The sequence below is a fragment of the Camelina sativa genome, chromosome 16 (genome assembly GCF_000633955.1).
Source record: "Camelina sativa cultivar DH55 chromosome 16, Cs, whole genome shotgun sequence".
Lineage (NCBI taxonomy): Eukaryota > Viridiplantae > Streptophyta > Magnoliopsida > Brassicales > Brassicaceae > Camelina > Camelina sativa.
The window spans coordinates 23,905,434-23,920,416 of NC_025700.1; the positions used below are offsets into that span (position 1 = coordinate 23,905,434).

At 34.2% G+C, this 14,983-nt stretch overlaps 2 protein-coding genes and 1 pseudogene across 3 annotated transcripts in view; all 3 read left to right on the forward strand.

The window, feature by feature from the left end:
• LOC104752122 (F-box/kelch-repeat protein At1g64840-like) lies at window positions 702-3,075 on the forward strand. 2 transcript variants are annotated; one of them, XM_019238330.1, is made up of 4 exons: window positions 702-808; window positions 876-940; window positions 1,020-2,319; window positions 2,405-2,529. In XM_019238330.1, exons 2-3 carry the CDS (start codon window positions 878-880, stop codon window positions 2,190-2,192), a joined length of 1,236 nt encoding a protein of 411 aa, XP_019093875.1. In that variant the 5' UTR covers window positions 702-808; window positions 876-877; the 3' UTR covers window positions 2,193-2,319; window positions 2,405-2,529. The 2 variants fall into 2 exon arrangements, with proteins under 2 accessions (XP_019093875.1, XP_019093874.1); XM_019238329.1 differs by having other exon boundaries at window positions 702-940; window positions 2,405-3,075.
• Window positions 4,538-9,806, forward strand: LOC104753975 (annotated as a pseudogene).
• The window catches only part of LOC104752123 (protein GLUTAMINE DUMPER 4), a gene marked incomplete in the record, with an annotated part of 850 nt that continues 466 nt past the window's right edge, over window positions 14,600-14,983 (forward strand). Inside the window, 1 exon segment of the mRNA XM_010474193.2 lies at window positions 14,600-14,983. Within this exon segment, the coding sequence (XP_010472495.1) occupies window positions 14,672-14,983 (312 nt within the window).

The window sequence follows — 14,983 nt, forward strand, 5'->3', positions numbered from 1 at the left end:
AGTTAATCATTACTGTTTTTTTTTAAAAAAGCTCTCGGGTTCCAAGGAGTGTTCACTAGTGGGAAACCAAAGAGTCTCTAGTTAAAAATAAAAATAAGTCTTGACATGTTTATAATTTTGTGTTTACTACACTCGTTACCCCTTTGAGGTGGAACGTAACAGAATGAGATTGGCAGGAGGTTGGAAAGAGTTTTGCAATGCTAACGGTGTGAAGATTGGAGAATCAATCATCCTGGAGCTGGTTTGGGGAGCAGACCGAAGCTCTGGTCTTAAGTTTTGTTCCAAGGTGAAAAACCAGAGATCAATGTTTTAACAAGTGACATTGTCCAATTGTTTTAACAAGTGACATTGTCTATTTTTGTGTGAAGAAGTCACTGTAAGTTGTTTTTGTTGAGACTTGTGAGGAAATGTAGACATTCTGGTGGCTACCTGTAACTTTTTGGATGCATACTCTATTTAAGATAAGCTACTTCATGCTGATGGTCATCAAGTTTAGTTGAAGCCCAATAAGAGTCCAAACTCAGAGAGTTTTGGTTTGGTGGGTTTGGTGCTTTGGTCAATAATGTCAAAATTTGGTGTTTTAGGGTTGTAGTTGTTCTAAGGCCCAAAATCCGGAAAGAAGTAGACCCGTTGATTTAACCCGACCCGACTAGTCAAATTGGTTGATCGGACGTGGCCCAGAATGCGTTTTGCCTCCCTAAGATCCGAAAATTTCTGGGAGAAGATGGTTTCGTTTCTGACTTTTTCAACCTTCTTCTTCTGTGTCTCTGTGATTTTTAGGGTTCTTAAAACGTAATCCAGGTTTTGGGTACGTTTAACTCTTTCTCCACCTTCAGTTCTGGAATTGGATTCAAATTCTTAATTTATTCTTTCAGCAATGATGGTGGAAGCTGCAACGGAGACATCATCATCCATAGACTGCTCTCTTCTCCTGGATTGCGTAAGAACTCGTTTTTTGATGCTTATTCGCAGATGTGTACTTCAAAAATTGTAATTGTTTTTTTTTTTTTTGCTTGTAGGTTTCGAAATTGCAGCTGTCTCCCGCATCCAAATCGACGCAACCTGCAACGAAAGAGCAGACACCAGAGTGGTCTCTTCTCCCTGGAGAGCTACTGCAACTCATCTTGACGTATCTTGACAACTGTTTCGAAGTTGTTCATGTTCGCTCTGTTTGCACCTCGTGGCGATCGTCGATTCCGTTTCCTTCTTGCTTGTTACGTCTGAGTTACTCTCTTCCCACTTTTGCTGATTTCCCTTACGATAGCAAAGACTTGTGTATCCTTGAGAAGATCCCTTTGTTTCTCTTTAGAGTCCGAGATGCGTCGCCTTGTGAGTATTTTCTAGGAGATATAGGTTTAGATGAGTCAGAGAATCATCATATTATGGAGCCTCTTCAGTGTACAGTGAAAGTGAAGATACCAGGATCTGAAAAGCCAACCTTGATGAACATGCTAGACTGTCAGATCATCCCTCTAGGACATCAGTACAGAATGATCGGTTGGGATCCTGAAGCGTGGACATCAGCTTACAGAGGCGTGGCTTTGCTTCCGTTAAATAAAGAAGGAGGAGGATTCGTTGTGCTACTCAACTACACTAAAGTTTTGTTGGTGTTAACAAGTGCTGAAATGAGGTGGATGCGGGTTAGCAAGTTCTCAGATGCTTCTTGCTGGGATTTGTTCACTTTTAGAGGTAGATTTTACGCTGTCTTTCTTAGCGGGGAAATCTTCGTTATTGATCCTTGTTCGCTGGAAGTGACTCCCCTGAAGCCCTCAAAGCCTTTGAACTCAAGTAATTATCTAGTTCCATCAGGTGATGATGAGCTTTTCCTGGTTGAGAAAATCGTCCCAAGATATGGTGAGTTAAATTATTTTCGGTTAGTATGTAGAGTGAGTAGGCTAGATGAGGAGGCTGGTGAATGGGTTGTGGTCAGCGATTTGGGAGACCGTGTTTTGTTTATTGGAGAGCTGGGGAATTGCTCCTTCTCGGCTAAGGAGCTTCCTGGTGGTTGTGGTGTGAGTGGGAACTCTGTTTTGTTTACCAATGGGCCAGGAAATGTAACTTATGCCTATAAATATGGAGTAGAGACAGGAAACGCCGGAGAGAACCTATGTTTTTGGAGATTTTCAAGAGAGAACCGTGTGATGATTCTCAACAGATCTCCTCCTGTGGTGGCTCTTCAGGTTGAGAGCTAAGCTGTAACAGCTTACTTTTGGATTCACTATCTTTAGAGACATGGCTTTATTTACATGTCAAGTTGTTTGGACCCAGTTTTTGTGAGATTCAATATGGATTGTGTTCGTTCAGACAACGAGAACCTCAGTGAGTGTCTCTCTCTAACTCTGAATCTCAGACACATTTAAGCGATGTGCTCATGTGATTTATTCTTTTCTTTTTTTGAGGGAAGGTTCATAGGAAGAAGAATCCAAGAAGAGAGAGACAGAGTCTTCTTTACGAGACGTCTCCTCTGTTTTGTGACTAATGTGCCGCCTTTCTACTCTTTGGTATGAATTTGGTCAAATTCATGTTGTATTGTAATGAATTTCCAGTATCTTTCAAATAGTTTTGTGAGGGATAATGGTCAAGATACAACATGTGGAGAGATGATTCTGATGAACGAAAAAGACAGATCATGGACACCAGATTAGAAACGAAAGAAGTCATGTGGAACTACTTTAATCAGAAAAGGGTGGGAAAATTTCTGTCGTGCCAATGGAATTCTTCACTCTCAAACTGAAGGAAGCTTATGAAGAAGAGTCTCTCTCTTTGTTGTGTGAATTTCTACGTTGTTTTCCAAAGACCAGAAGGAAGCTTATGAAGTAGAGTCTCTCTCTTTCCACAGAATCGGAATGCGATGTAGAGAGCAGCAAAGACGAGAGTATTTCGCAGGAATGCTCAGGAAGAAAGGAAAAGAAGGTAGATTGATATAGAAAGCTTCATCTTCACCATCCTAAAACCGATTCATGATATTAACGCTTACACCTTACAACATAAGATTATGTAAACTGGTTAGTTTCATGACCAAGCCATTAGTTGTCTGTTTCACAGTTTTATCAATTCTGAGTCATCTTTGTTGCAGTATCTTCCGCTACCTTTCACAAAAGTGAATACCTGAATGACATTAAAGAAGGCATATAAGATGAGGCTGTTGGATAAATTTGGGCTGAAGTAATCTACGAATCTATGTTTGACGAGGAATTTAATAGAAAGAGATTGTTAGGAGGCTAGAAAGAGTTCTGCGACGCTAGTGGCGTTAAGATAAGAGATGCGACCACCCTGGAGCTGGTTTGGGAAGCAGCAGAAGCTCTGTTTTTAAGTTTTGCTCCCAAGTCCAAAGTGATGTTAGACCTAGATTCATTGAAAACAGGGAATCAAACCAAATTTTGGAACTCATAGTTAGCAAACATGCATGGAGAAAAAGTCTTGTTTTCGGTTACCTTGATTGCTAAGCTTCTAGGGTGTAAGGTATATATACCTGGATTTGGTTCATAGATATACCTTTCACAATGCATTATAAAATTATAAATATATAGAGTGTTGGGTTAGTCACAATATAGTCTCGGTTTAGTTAAACTAATAATCAATATTGGTTTAGTTGGTACAATGCAATTATTGTATAAGCTAAGTCGTCTCCTATTGACCAAAGGAAGTCGTCTCCAACCTCATGAATGTTTTATATAAAATTAAGATACATGCTTAAATTTTAGTTAGATCTGCATTACCCACGCATTTTCACGAACTTCAAAGTTAACAAGTACTCCTATTAAGTTAAGACTTAATAAGTTAAAATAGTTGAATAAAAATTCACCTCAATTTTTTCATTTGAGATGAATAAGTGGAAAAATTATTTAACCTAATCAACTAAAAAAATTAGAAAAAATATTCAATCCATTTATCTACTATTTTGCAGTTGAAAAGTTAAATGTTGTTCAACTTTTTTCTTCAACATATTTTTTTATTCAACCATTCAACTACATACAACCATTTGCACCCTAAAAGTATTCAATCAAATAAATATTTTCATCTAAACCCATATAACCAAATCAATCTTTCATATGATTAAAAACGTATATACAATAAACCAAAAAAAAAAAACAAAATTACTCAATCAGTTATATATATATATATATAGTGAAGTAATAACTAGATTGAGATTTCTATTTCTTTGAAAAAAAGAGAGATACATTTGATTAAAAACAGAATTCATACCAAAATCAAAACAAAACAAAACCTATACATTGTAGATATTCCTACTTTAGATTGGTTACTAAAATTTGATGTTAAATATGCCACCTAACAAATTCCTAAAGAATTTTATCAGTTTAGAACTGATTTATTGATTATCTCAACTCTCAAGCATTGACTATCTTACTTATTTCTCAATAGAAAATCAATATTTCTGTTGAATAGGTTATTATATAATTCTCCCATACGTACCAACGCATAGTCCATCTATTCTCATACTTCAAACACATTTCAACTAAGATATAAGAAGAAGCACAACCTTCAAATACTTTTGCTATGCGAAGAAAAAAAAATGATGGAGAGAAACAAGATGCTTTTCTTATTCTTCTACTTCTTGGTGGAACTCAGCAGGGGACAGAGCAAGAGAACAACTGAAGTCAATGTGGGATTTGTAACAGATGTCGAGGAAATGCACGCCGACATGGAGATGAACTGCATTAATTTGGCTCTAGCCGATTTCTACTCTTCTCGCCCCCAGTTTCAGACGAGGCTTGTTCCCAATATTGCAGACTCCAAAAACGATGTCGTTGGTGCAGCAGCTGCAGGTACCTAATATATACTATATACTTTGTCAAAATCTATGTAACGTTTTTTTGTTGGGTTCATATTGTGGTTGTGACATATCAACTAATCAACGATGCATTTTTGCTGATTTAAGAATATAAATTTATAGTTCCCCTTTCGTTTGGTTAGAAATCCACATTATGGTAAATTAGGCTTCTCTTTCACCATCTTTAATTATAGGGTCGTCTCTCAAAATACGAGGGAAATTTTCTTTCTACATGTACGTACATATACTTTTAATTCTGTTTATAAATAGCCTAATTAATCAGTGAGAACTCTTTAATGAATCAATATTTTAATTAGTTAGATCTTAATAGCATAAGAAAATGTTTTAATGAACTAGTTAAGATCGATCAAGTTGTAGGGGTCGCGGTTAAAATAATTTTGTTTTGATTTTCATGCACGTCGAACGTTGACGAGACAAAGCCGATGGGTTTAACTTTTTCTTTTATTTTTTTTAATCCATGACTACTTTTGGTCAAATATTTATTACATTAAATAAAAGGCCCGGTTTCCTAACCCTGAAATGAAAAACCATCGATCACACTTTTCTTTTCTTTTTCTTCAAATAAAAATTTAATCTATTAACAGTAAAACCAAAAACTCCGGAGTTATGACTTGGGGAAAAGAGTTTTTGTTGCATGTTAAGACTAGTGTATTTCGTAAGGGTTATACCTTGTTCCCTAATTTTTTATTTTAGTTTTCTTTTTTTTTTTTAGGTTTAGTTTTTTAATTTTGTAATTTTTTGTTTTAGTTTCGTTTTATGTTTCCGAATACTTTTTCTTGTTCGTTGGTCTAGTTTCCCTCTTATGTGCTTTAGATTCTACGGATATCTTTATTTTCCGACAGCTAAGTTGTAATTCATCATGTATCTTTCAAGTTTTATAATATGAGTGGACAAAAAAAAACAAAAACTAAACAAACTATCATTCCATTTTGAAAAGAAACTAAAATCTACCCAAAAAATGAAAATCTAAAGACCAGAAAACATATACCAAAATCCAAAAACTTTTTTTTTGTTTGATATAATTAAGAGCAATGCCTAGCAATAAGATGAAAGCAAAACTAAAAGCCAAAAAAACAATTATTCAACTTCAGCCTTCACTTGATCATGAAACCAAAAAAAACTCAGTGACAGAGTATAACCATGGGGTCAATTAACCGGTGAATTTTTTCAATTAGCTGAAATTTTAGGAAAAAAAAATAATCCCTATAAAATAGCACAATTGACCCTTGTAAATTTTTAAATAACATAATTGACCCCAATAAATTCTTTTGATCCTAATGTGCTGATTTTCTAGCTCCGCCACTGCTTCCAAATGCTAAGTAAAACTGAAATCTTATATCCCTCCTAACACTTTTTGCAATAGTATGAGCCACCCTAGAACATTCATGACCTAAATAAAATACTAAAACATGCACAATTCCTAACCCAAGCAATCGACATTACAATTGAATGTGCACGGAGAAACTAAAACTTTCCTATGAGATGAAAGAACTCTTCAAAGTGAAGTGACAAAAACAATATATACGTACACTGTGTCGGGTTTCTTTCAAATCTTGTATTGAATTGTTGAGTGAGGTATTTTCATTATGCTATAGATTGTAAAACCTTGAGAGTATTAAGAACGACAAAGAACTGGCTTTTAATTTAGCTAAGTTAGAATCATTTGAACTAGTTATTAGGATCGGTTTTGAAAGATGGGATTCAGGAAGATTGGCCACTTTAAAGGTGTTGAAGATATCCATCGGTTACAATTTACAAAAACTTAAGTTTATCTCTTCAGTTAGTACAGTTTAAAAAGAACAACGTGTTTGACCAAAAAAAAAAAAACAATGTATTTCTTCTTTGGTCAAATTATGGAACATTACTTTTTCTTCCAATAAAATCTCAATTGGAACACAACGAGATGCAATGATTACAAGTTTTAATTTAATCATAAAATGCAACTTATAGAATATCAAGTTAAAGTTGTGATAATATGTATTTATTATTAAAATACTTTTTGTTTGTACTGTTTTGGTCGAATTAAATATAATTGTCAAATTATTATGTTCTTTCTCGTGTTTACACGTCAAACATCTTAATTTTTAACAACTCAACCAATATTTTCTTTGTTTTGATTTGTAACAGCTCTAAAATTAATAAGGATCAAGCAAGTGGTAGCGATTTTGGGGCCTTGGACATCCATGCAAGCTCATTTTATGATCTATCTTGGACAAAAGTCTCGGGTACCGATTGTTTCATACTCTGCCACAAGCCCGTTTCTTACTTCTCTACGTAGTCCATACTTCTTTCGTGCTACATATGAAGACTCCTTTCAAGTAAACGCCATAAGATCTATGATCAAGCTATTTGGTTGGAGAGAAGTCGTGCTTTTTTACATCGACAATCCATTTGGAGAAGGTATAATGTCACATCTTACTGATGCATTACAAGAGATTAACGTTCGTATACCATACTGGTCTGTTATCTCTCTCAATGTTTCTGATTATGAAATCTCTCTAGAGCTTTCTAAGATGATGACCATGCCGACAAGAGTGTTTATTGTCCACATGCCGTCTTCTCTTGCCTCAAGAGTCTTTATTAAAATTAAGAAGATTGGTTTGATGAAACCAGGATATGTTTGGATCCTTACCAATGGAGTAACCGATGAATTAAGTTTGGTAGATGAGACGGGTATTGAAGCTATGGAAGGAGTATTGGGTGTTAAAAATTATATTCGAAAATCAAAAGACCTCAAAAATTTTAGAGCTCGTTGGAAGAAGAGGTTCCCAGAGATTGACCTGAATGTTTATGGATTGTGGGCTTATGATGCTACCACCGCATTGGCGATAGCCATTGAAAAAGCTGGAACAGATAACATGACATTTAGTAACGTGGATCTTGGAAAGAATGTATCTGAACTTGAAGCTCTTAGTCTATCTCAATACGGTCCAAAGCTTCTCCGGACGCTCTCAACAGTACAGTTCAAAGGACTTGCAGGAGATTTCCGTTTTTTTCAAAGGGCAACTTCAACCAAGGGTGTTTGAGATTGTTAATGTTATTGGAACTGGACAAAGGTCAATAGGATTCTGGACGGAAGAAAATGGTCTTGTGAAGAAATTAGATGAAGAGCCGCAAAGTATGGGAGCTTTATCAACTTGGCAAGATCATCTTAAACATATAATATGGCCTGGAGAGGCTAATTTTGTTCCCAAAGGATGGGAGATCCCAACAAATGGGAGGAGGTTGCGTATTGGAGTTCCGAAGAGAACTGGTTACATTGATCTTGTGGAGGTCACCATGAATCCTACCACGAAATTACAAGAAGTCAAAGGCTTTTGCATAGCTTTCTTTGAGGCTGTGACCCAAGCAATGCCTTATGACATTTCCTATGATTTCTTTCATTTTCAAACATCAGGCGGTAAACCAGCTGGGGATCACAACGACCTAATCTACCAAGTCTATCTCGGGGTGAGTTAGACAATCTATGCATTCCCAACAGATTACCATTTATAGAGATTATCCTAGTGAGGTCCCTAATTAAATCTCTTTTCTTTATCTGTGTCGCAGAAATATGACGCGGTTGTGGGGTATACGACTATATTGGCAAATAGATCATCGTATGTCCACTTTACATTTCCTTTCATTAAATCAGGAGTGGGATTGATTGTCCCTGTAGAAGACCAAGTGAAAAGAGACAGTATCAGTTTCTTGAAGCCTTTAACATGGAAATTGTGGATGACTTCCTTTTTCTTCTTCTTCCTCATTGGCTTTACAGTTTGGGTTATTGAACATAGGATTAACCCGGACTTTCGTGGACCAGCTAAGTACCAAATTAGTACAATATTTTGGTTTTCCTTCTCTACCATGGTTTTCGCTCCAAGTAAATTCTATATCTATTTCTACATCTCAACATATATAGTCATTATTCGAAAATATCACTTTCCTTAATGCTTTCTATATTTATCTGCGATTTACAGGAGAAAGAGTGCTCAGCTTTGGAGCTAGGCTTCTGATTGTCACATGGTACTTTATCGTGCTTGTGCTGACTCAAAGTTACACAGCCAGTTTGGCGTCCCTTTTGACATCACGGCAACTTAATCCAACCATAACCAGCATGAGAAGTTTGCTTGAAAAAGGAGAAAATGTGGGATATCCAAGGACATCATTCATCTTTGGAAAACTTCAACAATCGAATTTCTCTAAATCTAGCCTCATACCCTTTGACAGCGCCGAAAAGTGTGACGAGCTTCTAAAGAAAGGACCAAAAAAAGGTGGTATCTCTGCAGCTTTCATGGAAATACCCTACATGAGGCTCTTTCTTGGACAATACTGCAACGCTTATCAAATGGTTGAAGAACCTTTTAGCGTTGATGGATTCGGCTTCGTGAGTTTCCATAACAAAATTGTTGTGTGATAATTTCTATCCGAAATGCCAAAATCATGAATTTCTTTTCGCAGGTTTTTCCAATTGGATGCTGATGTATCAAGGGCCATCCTAAAAGTGGCAGAATCACCTAAAGGAAGGGAGCTTGAGCACACATATTTCCAAAATAAAGACAAATCATGCCTTGATCCAGTCACAAACCCAGATCCAAAATCGTCTACATCAATTAGGCAGCTCGGCGTAGACAGTTTCTGGCTTCTGTTTGTCATTGCATTAGTAATATGTATTTTCACCCTTAAGAATAAACAGGTAAATGATTTTTGGCAAAATTTTCATCAACCAGATGGAGATTCTTACATCAACAACGTGGAGAAATGTTCTTGTTTGTCAAACCAACAACCACCTCGGAACAACAGTCAAGAAACCAACCAAGCAGATACTGGGAACAACATTCATGAAAACAACCAAGCCGATACTGGAAACAACATTCAAGAATCAAACCAAGCAGATACTGAGAACAACATTCATGAAAACAACCAAGCAAATATTGGGAACAACATTCAAGAATCAAGCCAAGAAGATAATGGCAACAACAATCAAGAATCAAACCAAACAAATAATCTTTAAAACACAGTCAACTAATACACATCATACAAGTGCTTTTATAGTTTCTATCACACCAAATCTAATAACATCTTCCTCATTTGGATGATAAGAATCATCACGCCAAAGCTAATACACATGATACAAGTGTTTTTACAGTTTCGTGTACAGTTTCTAGCCAATTTTCGTGAAACAATCCGATCTCGTGATGCTGCTTGACTGTTCTTCTTAGCCATGTTACATGGCATTAGAGGAATCCAAATAGAACTTGCCTAATGTGCTTAATCAGATAATGCAAATTTCAGCCTTGATCAAACTCAAAACATGTCTAGAGATCGGTCTGAAAGACTACACAAATTTTGCATAAAATTATACGAAGCGCTAAGTAGTTTGCATAAGCTATATTATATTTGACGTTTAAATGATTTGCTTAGATTTCAAGGATAAATTTTGACCCAATAGATGTACTGCTTTTTTTTTTTTTTTTTTTTNACAAACCGTACTGCTTAAGATTTGCATTTACTTACGTAGAAATTTTTTTGTTCCTTTAAGAAATAAATATAACAAATACGTAAGTGAAATGCAAAACACTGTATAAGACTGAAAAAAAATTCATTGCCTTGTGTTTTGATGGTTTAATTGGTGAATGTGCTTTTCTTGTCTATAAAATGCTGAACAGTTGAAAGTTCAAATTTTCTCTGATTTGTTAAGTTATATATTGATATATTATACAAATCGAAGTCCAAAAAATCTTAGATAATAATAAAAAAAAAACTATGAAATGATTGACCGTGCAAAAGTTTGTACCCTCCACTGCTTGAATGAAGCCTGAAAGGTTCAGGTGGAAGCTGACAAAACGTGGGACATGAATGAATGTATCCAATATAATAGTGCAAATACATTTTTAGATGTTTTTTTTTCTTTATCTTAACAGTGGGCACTCTAGACTTTTATTCTATTTTTTCTGTCCAATTGATGTTTTAACATTATCACATCAGATTTATATATATAAAAAACAAATATTTGTAAATGAATTTATAATTATTTTTTAGTAGATAGAAAAAATATAAAGCATTAGATAAATGACATATAGGGAAGAAAGCATAAAGTAGAAAAATTACTTTTGTTTTTCTATCTACAAAATCAATGTTTGAGAAATAAAAATTTATCCCAAAACATCAATCTATTAGAGATAGAGGAAATATAATATTAATAGATATGTAGACCTAGTGTTTAGTCTATATATTCTATTTTTTTTTTTGGACAAAGAGTCTATATATTCTAGTTAAAAAATGTTTTTTCTTCTCAAATAGAGTTTGTAGTTGTACCAAGAACACAAAAGAACCAACCTTAGGCCATCTGCATTGGGGCAACGTATTGGGTGTACTAAGCTTTTTTAAAATAAAAAATATAGAGAATAGTGGGTGAAGAACATGTTGTTGGTTCTTGATGTAGAACTGATTTTGGGCAAGTTCTTGGATGACGTGGCAAGTCGTGAATGTATACAAATTTTTGCAAAGGAGAAAACATTTATTTGTTTGGAGGAAGTTTTGTTTGTTTTTTTTATTTATATCTTTAATATTTTTTTTATTTCATAAAAATTTGGTATTGTATTTTAAATTTTAGTATAAATTTTTTAAGTTTGCAATTTAAATGTTATTTTTTAAACTTTTTAAAATTGTAATATGTTTTAGATTATTATATTATTAAATCTTATGATCTTAAACATGTTCTCTCAATAACCAACTCTTTAAACAAAAGATCTAAACTAATAATCTTACACTATGTTAATAATATTTTTACTCTAAAAACACCCCTATCAGTATCGGAATGGAGATGCCATTATACTACCCTTTAGTTTTGATATAATGGAGTGTTATTACTTTCTCGTAAATGCAAATATACTTACCCACATAAATAAATAAGATAGGAATTGATTGTCGAATTACAAGAAGGACAGGGTGCTTGGTGCTTGGTGCTTTATATTACTATATTAAAAAAGGATGAATTGAATTATGTAATGTATTTTTTAATAGCGGTAATGATTCTTGTTATGACAATGTGCCAAATCAATTTGGACCAAAGATATTGTTGATCGAATCTAATCTTATTTTGTGTGCTTAGATAATATAAAATAGAATCGAATTTGTGTAATGACAATGACTGGTGATCTCAAGTTTTCTATGTTATTTCTTTCATCATACTAATCCTTTTAAAATAAATGAGTGTTAAATACATTAGATCTAACTGCAAAAACGTACCTCATAGAATCTGTAAAACGCTTAATATGCTTAAGGTTGTAGCTTTTTTTAACATGTATAAATTAAATGTAAATGAAAAAACTTACGTGAACAATCGAGACCATGTAAAATTTTGCGCATGATACATCTTTCAACAGATATAAAGAGTTAAATACATAAAACTTTGTTCATAGGTAAAATACATAAACAATCGACAACACTAACAACACAAGATATTTAGTATAATCTTATCCATATCTTATGATGGAAAGATGAAATCACCAAGAGAGAGAGAAGCATTTAGATCACATCTGAGGCACCAATTGAGAGAATATGGAAGATGAAGACGAGAAGCACATATTGGTTTGTTGGGACTTTAACCCACAATGCTCATTCCCTCTCGTCCTTTCGCTATCATTTCTGTCTCTCTTATTATTGTGCAAACATTGTCATTTACCACTAAAGCACCCAAATGTGCTATTTCACTGTGCCTCATGTCGTCGCACTAATATCTTGTGGGCCTCTATAATCATCACAGATTATTGCCAAAACAAAAAAAAATCATCACAGATTTCTCGTTATATCCTGACGGGAATAAAGTGACGATACTAAATATATTATATAGTATATACATATATATATACACTAAACTACCATCTAATACTGATATGCATTTGTTTAAGCACTTTTAGAAAAACCTGATCGGTTAAATTTGTTTATTACTGAGTAAAAGTTTTTCGATCATTGATTTGTTCAAAAGTGATTTCTGGTAATCACCGATCATAACTTTTGTTGAAAAAAAAAATGAACTCAGATCAATTTCATTATTCAATATTTGATGTTTACTGCCATCTTAATGCATCGTATCAATGCCTATATTTCAGAGGTAACTGAAAATAAGAGTTAAGTTTTTTTCATAATTAATTCGAATATATACTCCCTCCATTTCAAAATATAGGATGTTTTAGTTAAAACACGCATATTAAAAATAATTATTTTTAAAAAATTGAACCAATCATAAACAAGACTGTATAATATAAAATATAAAATTAATTTAAAAGTTGAAAAAATCCTATATTATGAAACAAAAATATTTTTTAGACATTCTATGTTAGGAAATGGAGGTAGTATCTGACATCCAAGCGTGAATACGTAGATGATTCCAAAATAGGCCTTCGTAAATATTTGTAAAGATTGCGTATACCATATAAACTTAACAGAAAGAAAGAAAATAGTGTGGTCCTTTGAAATGGACCGATCATCTGAAATACATAAAAGTTTAACGCTGGGACACAAATAGGCACCTGATAACTTACATATTTATCTGAAGACAGCTTTTTTGGACTATTGAGCAGCTAGCTATACCTGGTGCGGGTAGTTGGTGTGACAAGTGAGTAACAGTTGGAAACACAAAATGCCCAAAAATGTATATAGCTCCTTAAAAGATTGTAAAAGATTTAAATTGTTCGACTAAATTTAAGTTCTAAAAGCAATTTCAAGTATTTTTTTCTAAGTATTTCAAGTGAGTTCAAAAACTTTGGTTTTTTTTAACATTTTTCAAAAACTGTTTTAAGATGCTAATTTGCTCTTTTAATATGCCAATTGGATAGTTTTAACTCTATTGATGACTTTTGTATTCCTATAATTATTGCTAAAGAAAATAACACATAAAACTATCTGGTGGGCTCAATCGATGGCGAGAAGCCGAGAACCTTGATGTTGCCGCAACTTTGTGGTTCTTGAATTTTCCGGAGTCTTTTGCGTATTTAATTTTGTAATATATATATGATTTAATAAATTAGGTGTAGGTAACATTCTGTCACAACCCGATTTCTCGTGATTTGATTCGTGCGACCTTAGCTCGTAAAAGATAAATAAACATACCATTAGGAGTAGGAACGTAAAAGATCAAACTTATAACTTAGAGAAAGAAAGTAAAATTTTATTAGAAAATACTTGGATAATTATAAATGACCCATTTAATTATATACAAATTCACCTATACAATGGATCATATGGATAGAATCGATATAATGGTAGAGATCGATTCTCTGGATCCTCCTAATTATATTGGATATTATACTTCTTCTACAAGGCTTTCTGCTTTGTCTCCAAGGCTTCTACAATATTATAGTTTCTTCTCCTAACCTTCTACAATACTCCAGAAAATGTAAAAAGAAACAAGACTTAAAAATACATAAAAGCCTAAGCTCTCTAATTCGATAGATCAATCCGAGTTTATGCAAAAAAAATTAAACGTAACAGTACATTATTATTATTTTTAAAACAAGCACTTTACGTACATGTATATAAGTATATATGTGTCCCTAACAAAATAAGTTTGACATGGCATGCATATGCGGCAAAACTAAAAGTAATAAACCACTTGTGACAAAATACAAAAAAAAATGCTTTAATTCAGATAATTAAATATTCGGAGTAACTCACTTTCGTTTTCCTCAGGTAACTTCTCACCTATAAATATAACACCTCATCGCACTTATTTCATTCATCTTTCCAGCTTTCTTCTTTTTCTTCCATAAAGTCAGAGTGATAAAAATTAAAAAAAAAAATAGTTAGAAAATAAAGAAGAGAAGAAAAAAAATCTGAGAGAAACAGAAGAATTACACACACACAAAAAAAAAAAAAATGAGGCCATTGAGCATCAAACAAGCATCGGTAGATGTTGTAGCGAGACATGCCACGTCAATAAAGACACTCGAGAATCACGGACCGCCTCTGTCGCCGTGGCACTCCCCGGTGCCGTACCTTTTCGGTGGTCTTGCGGCTATGTTAGGACTCATAGCTTTCGCTTTACTTATCCTCGCTTGCTCTTACTGGCGCTTGTCCACCTCCGGTGATGACTCCGGCGAAGGAAACGGTGGAAGAGTCGACGAAGGGAAAGAGAGTCAGTCTGGAGTGAAGGCGGAGAGCGTGGCGTACGAGGAGAAGATTCTTGTC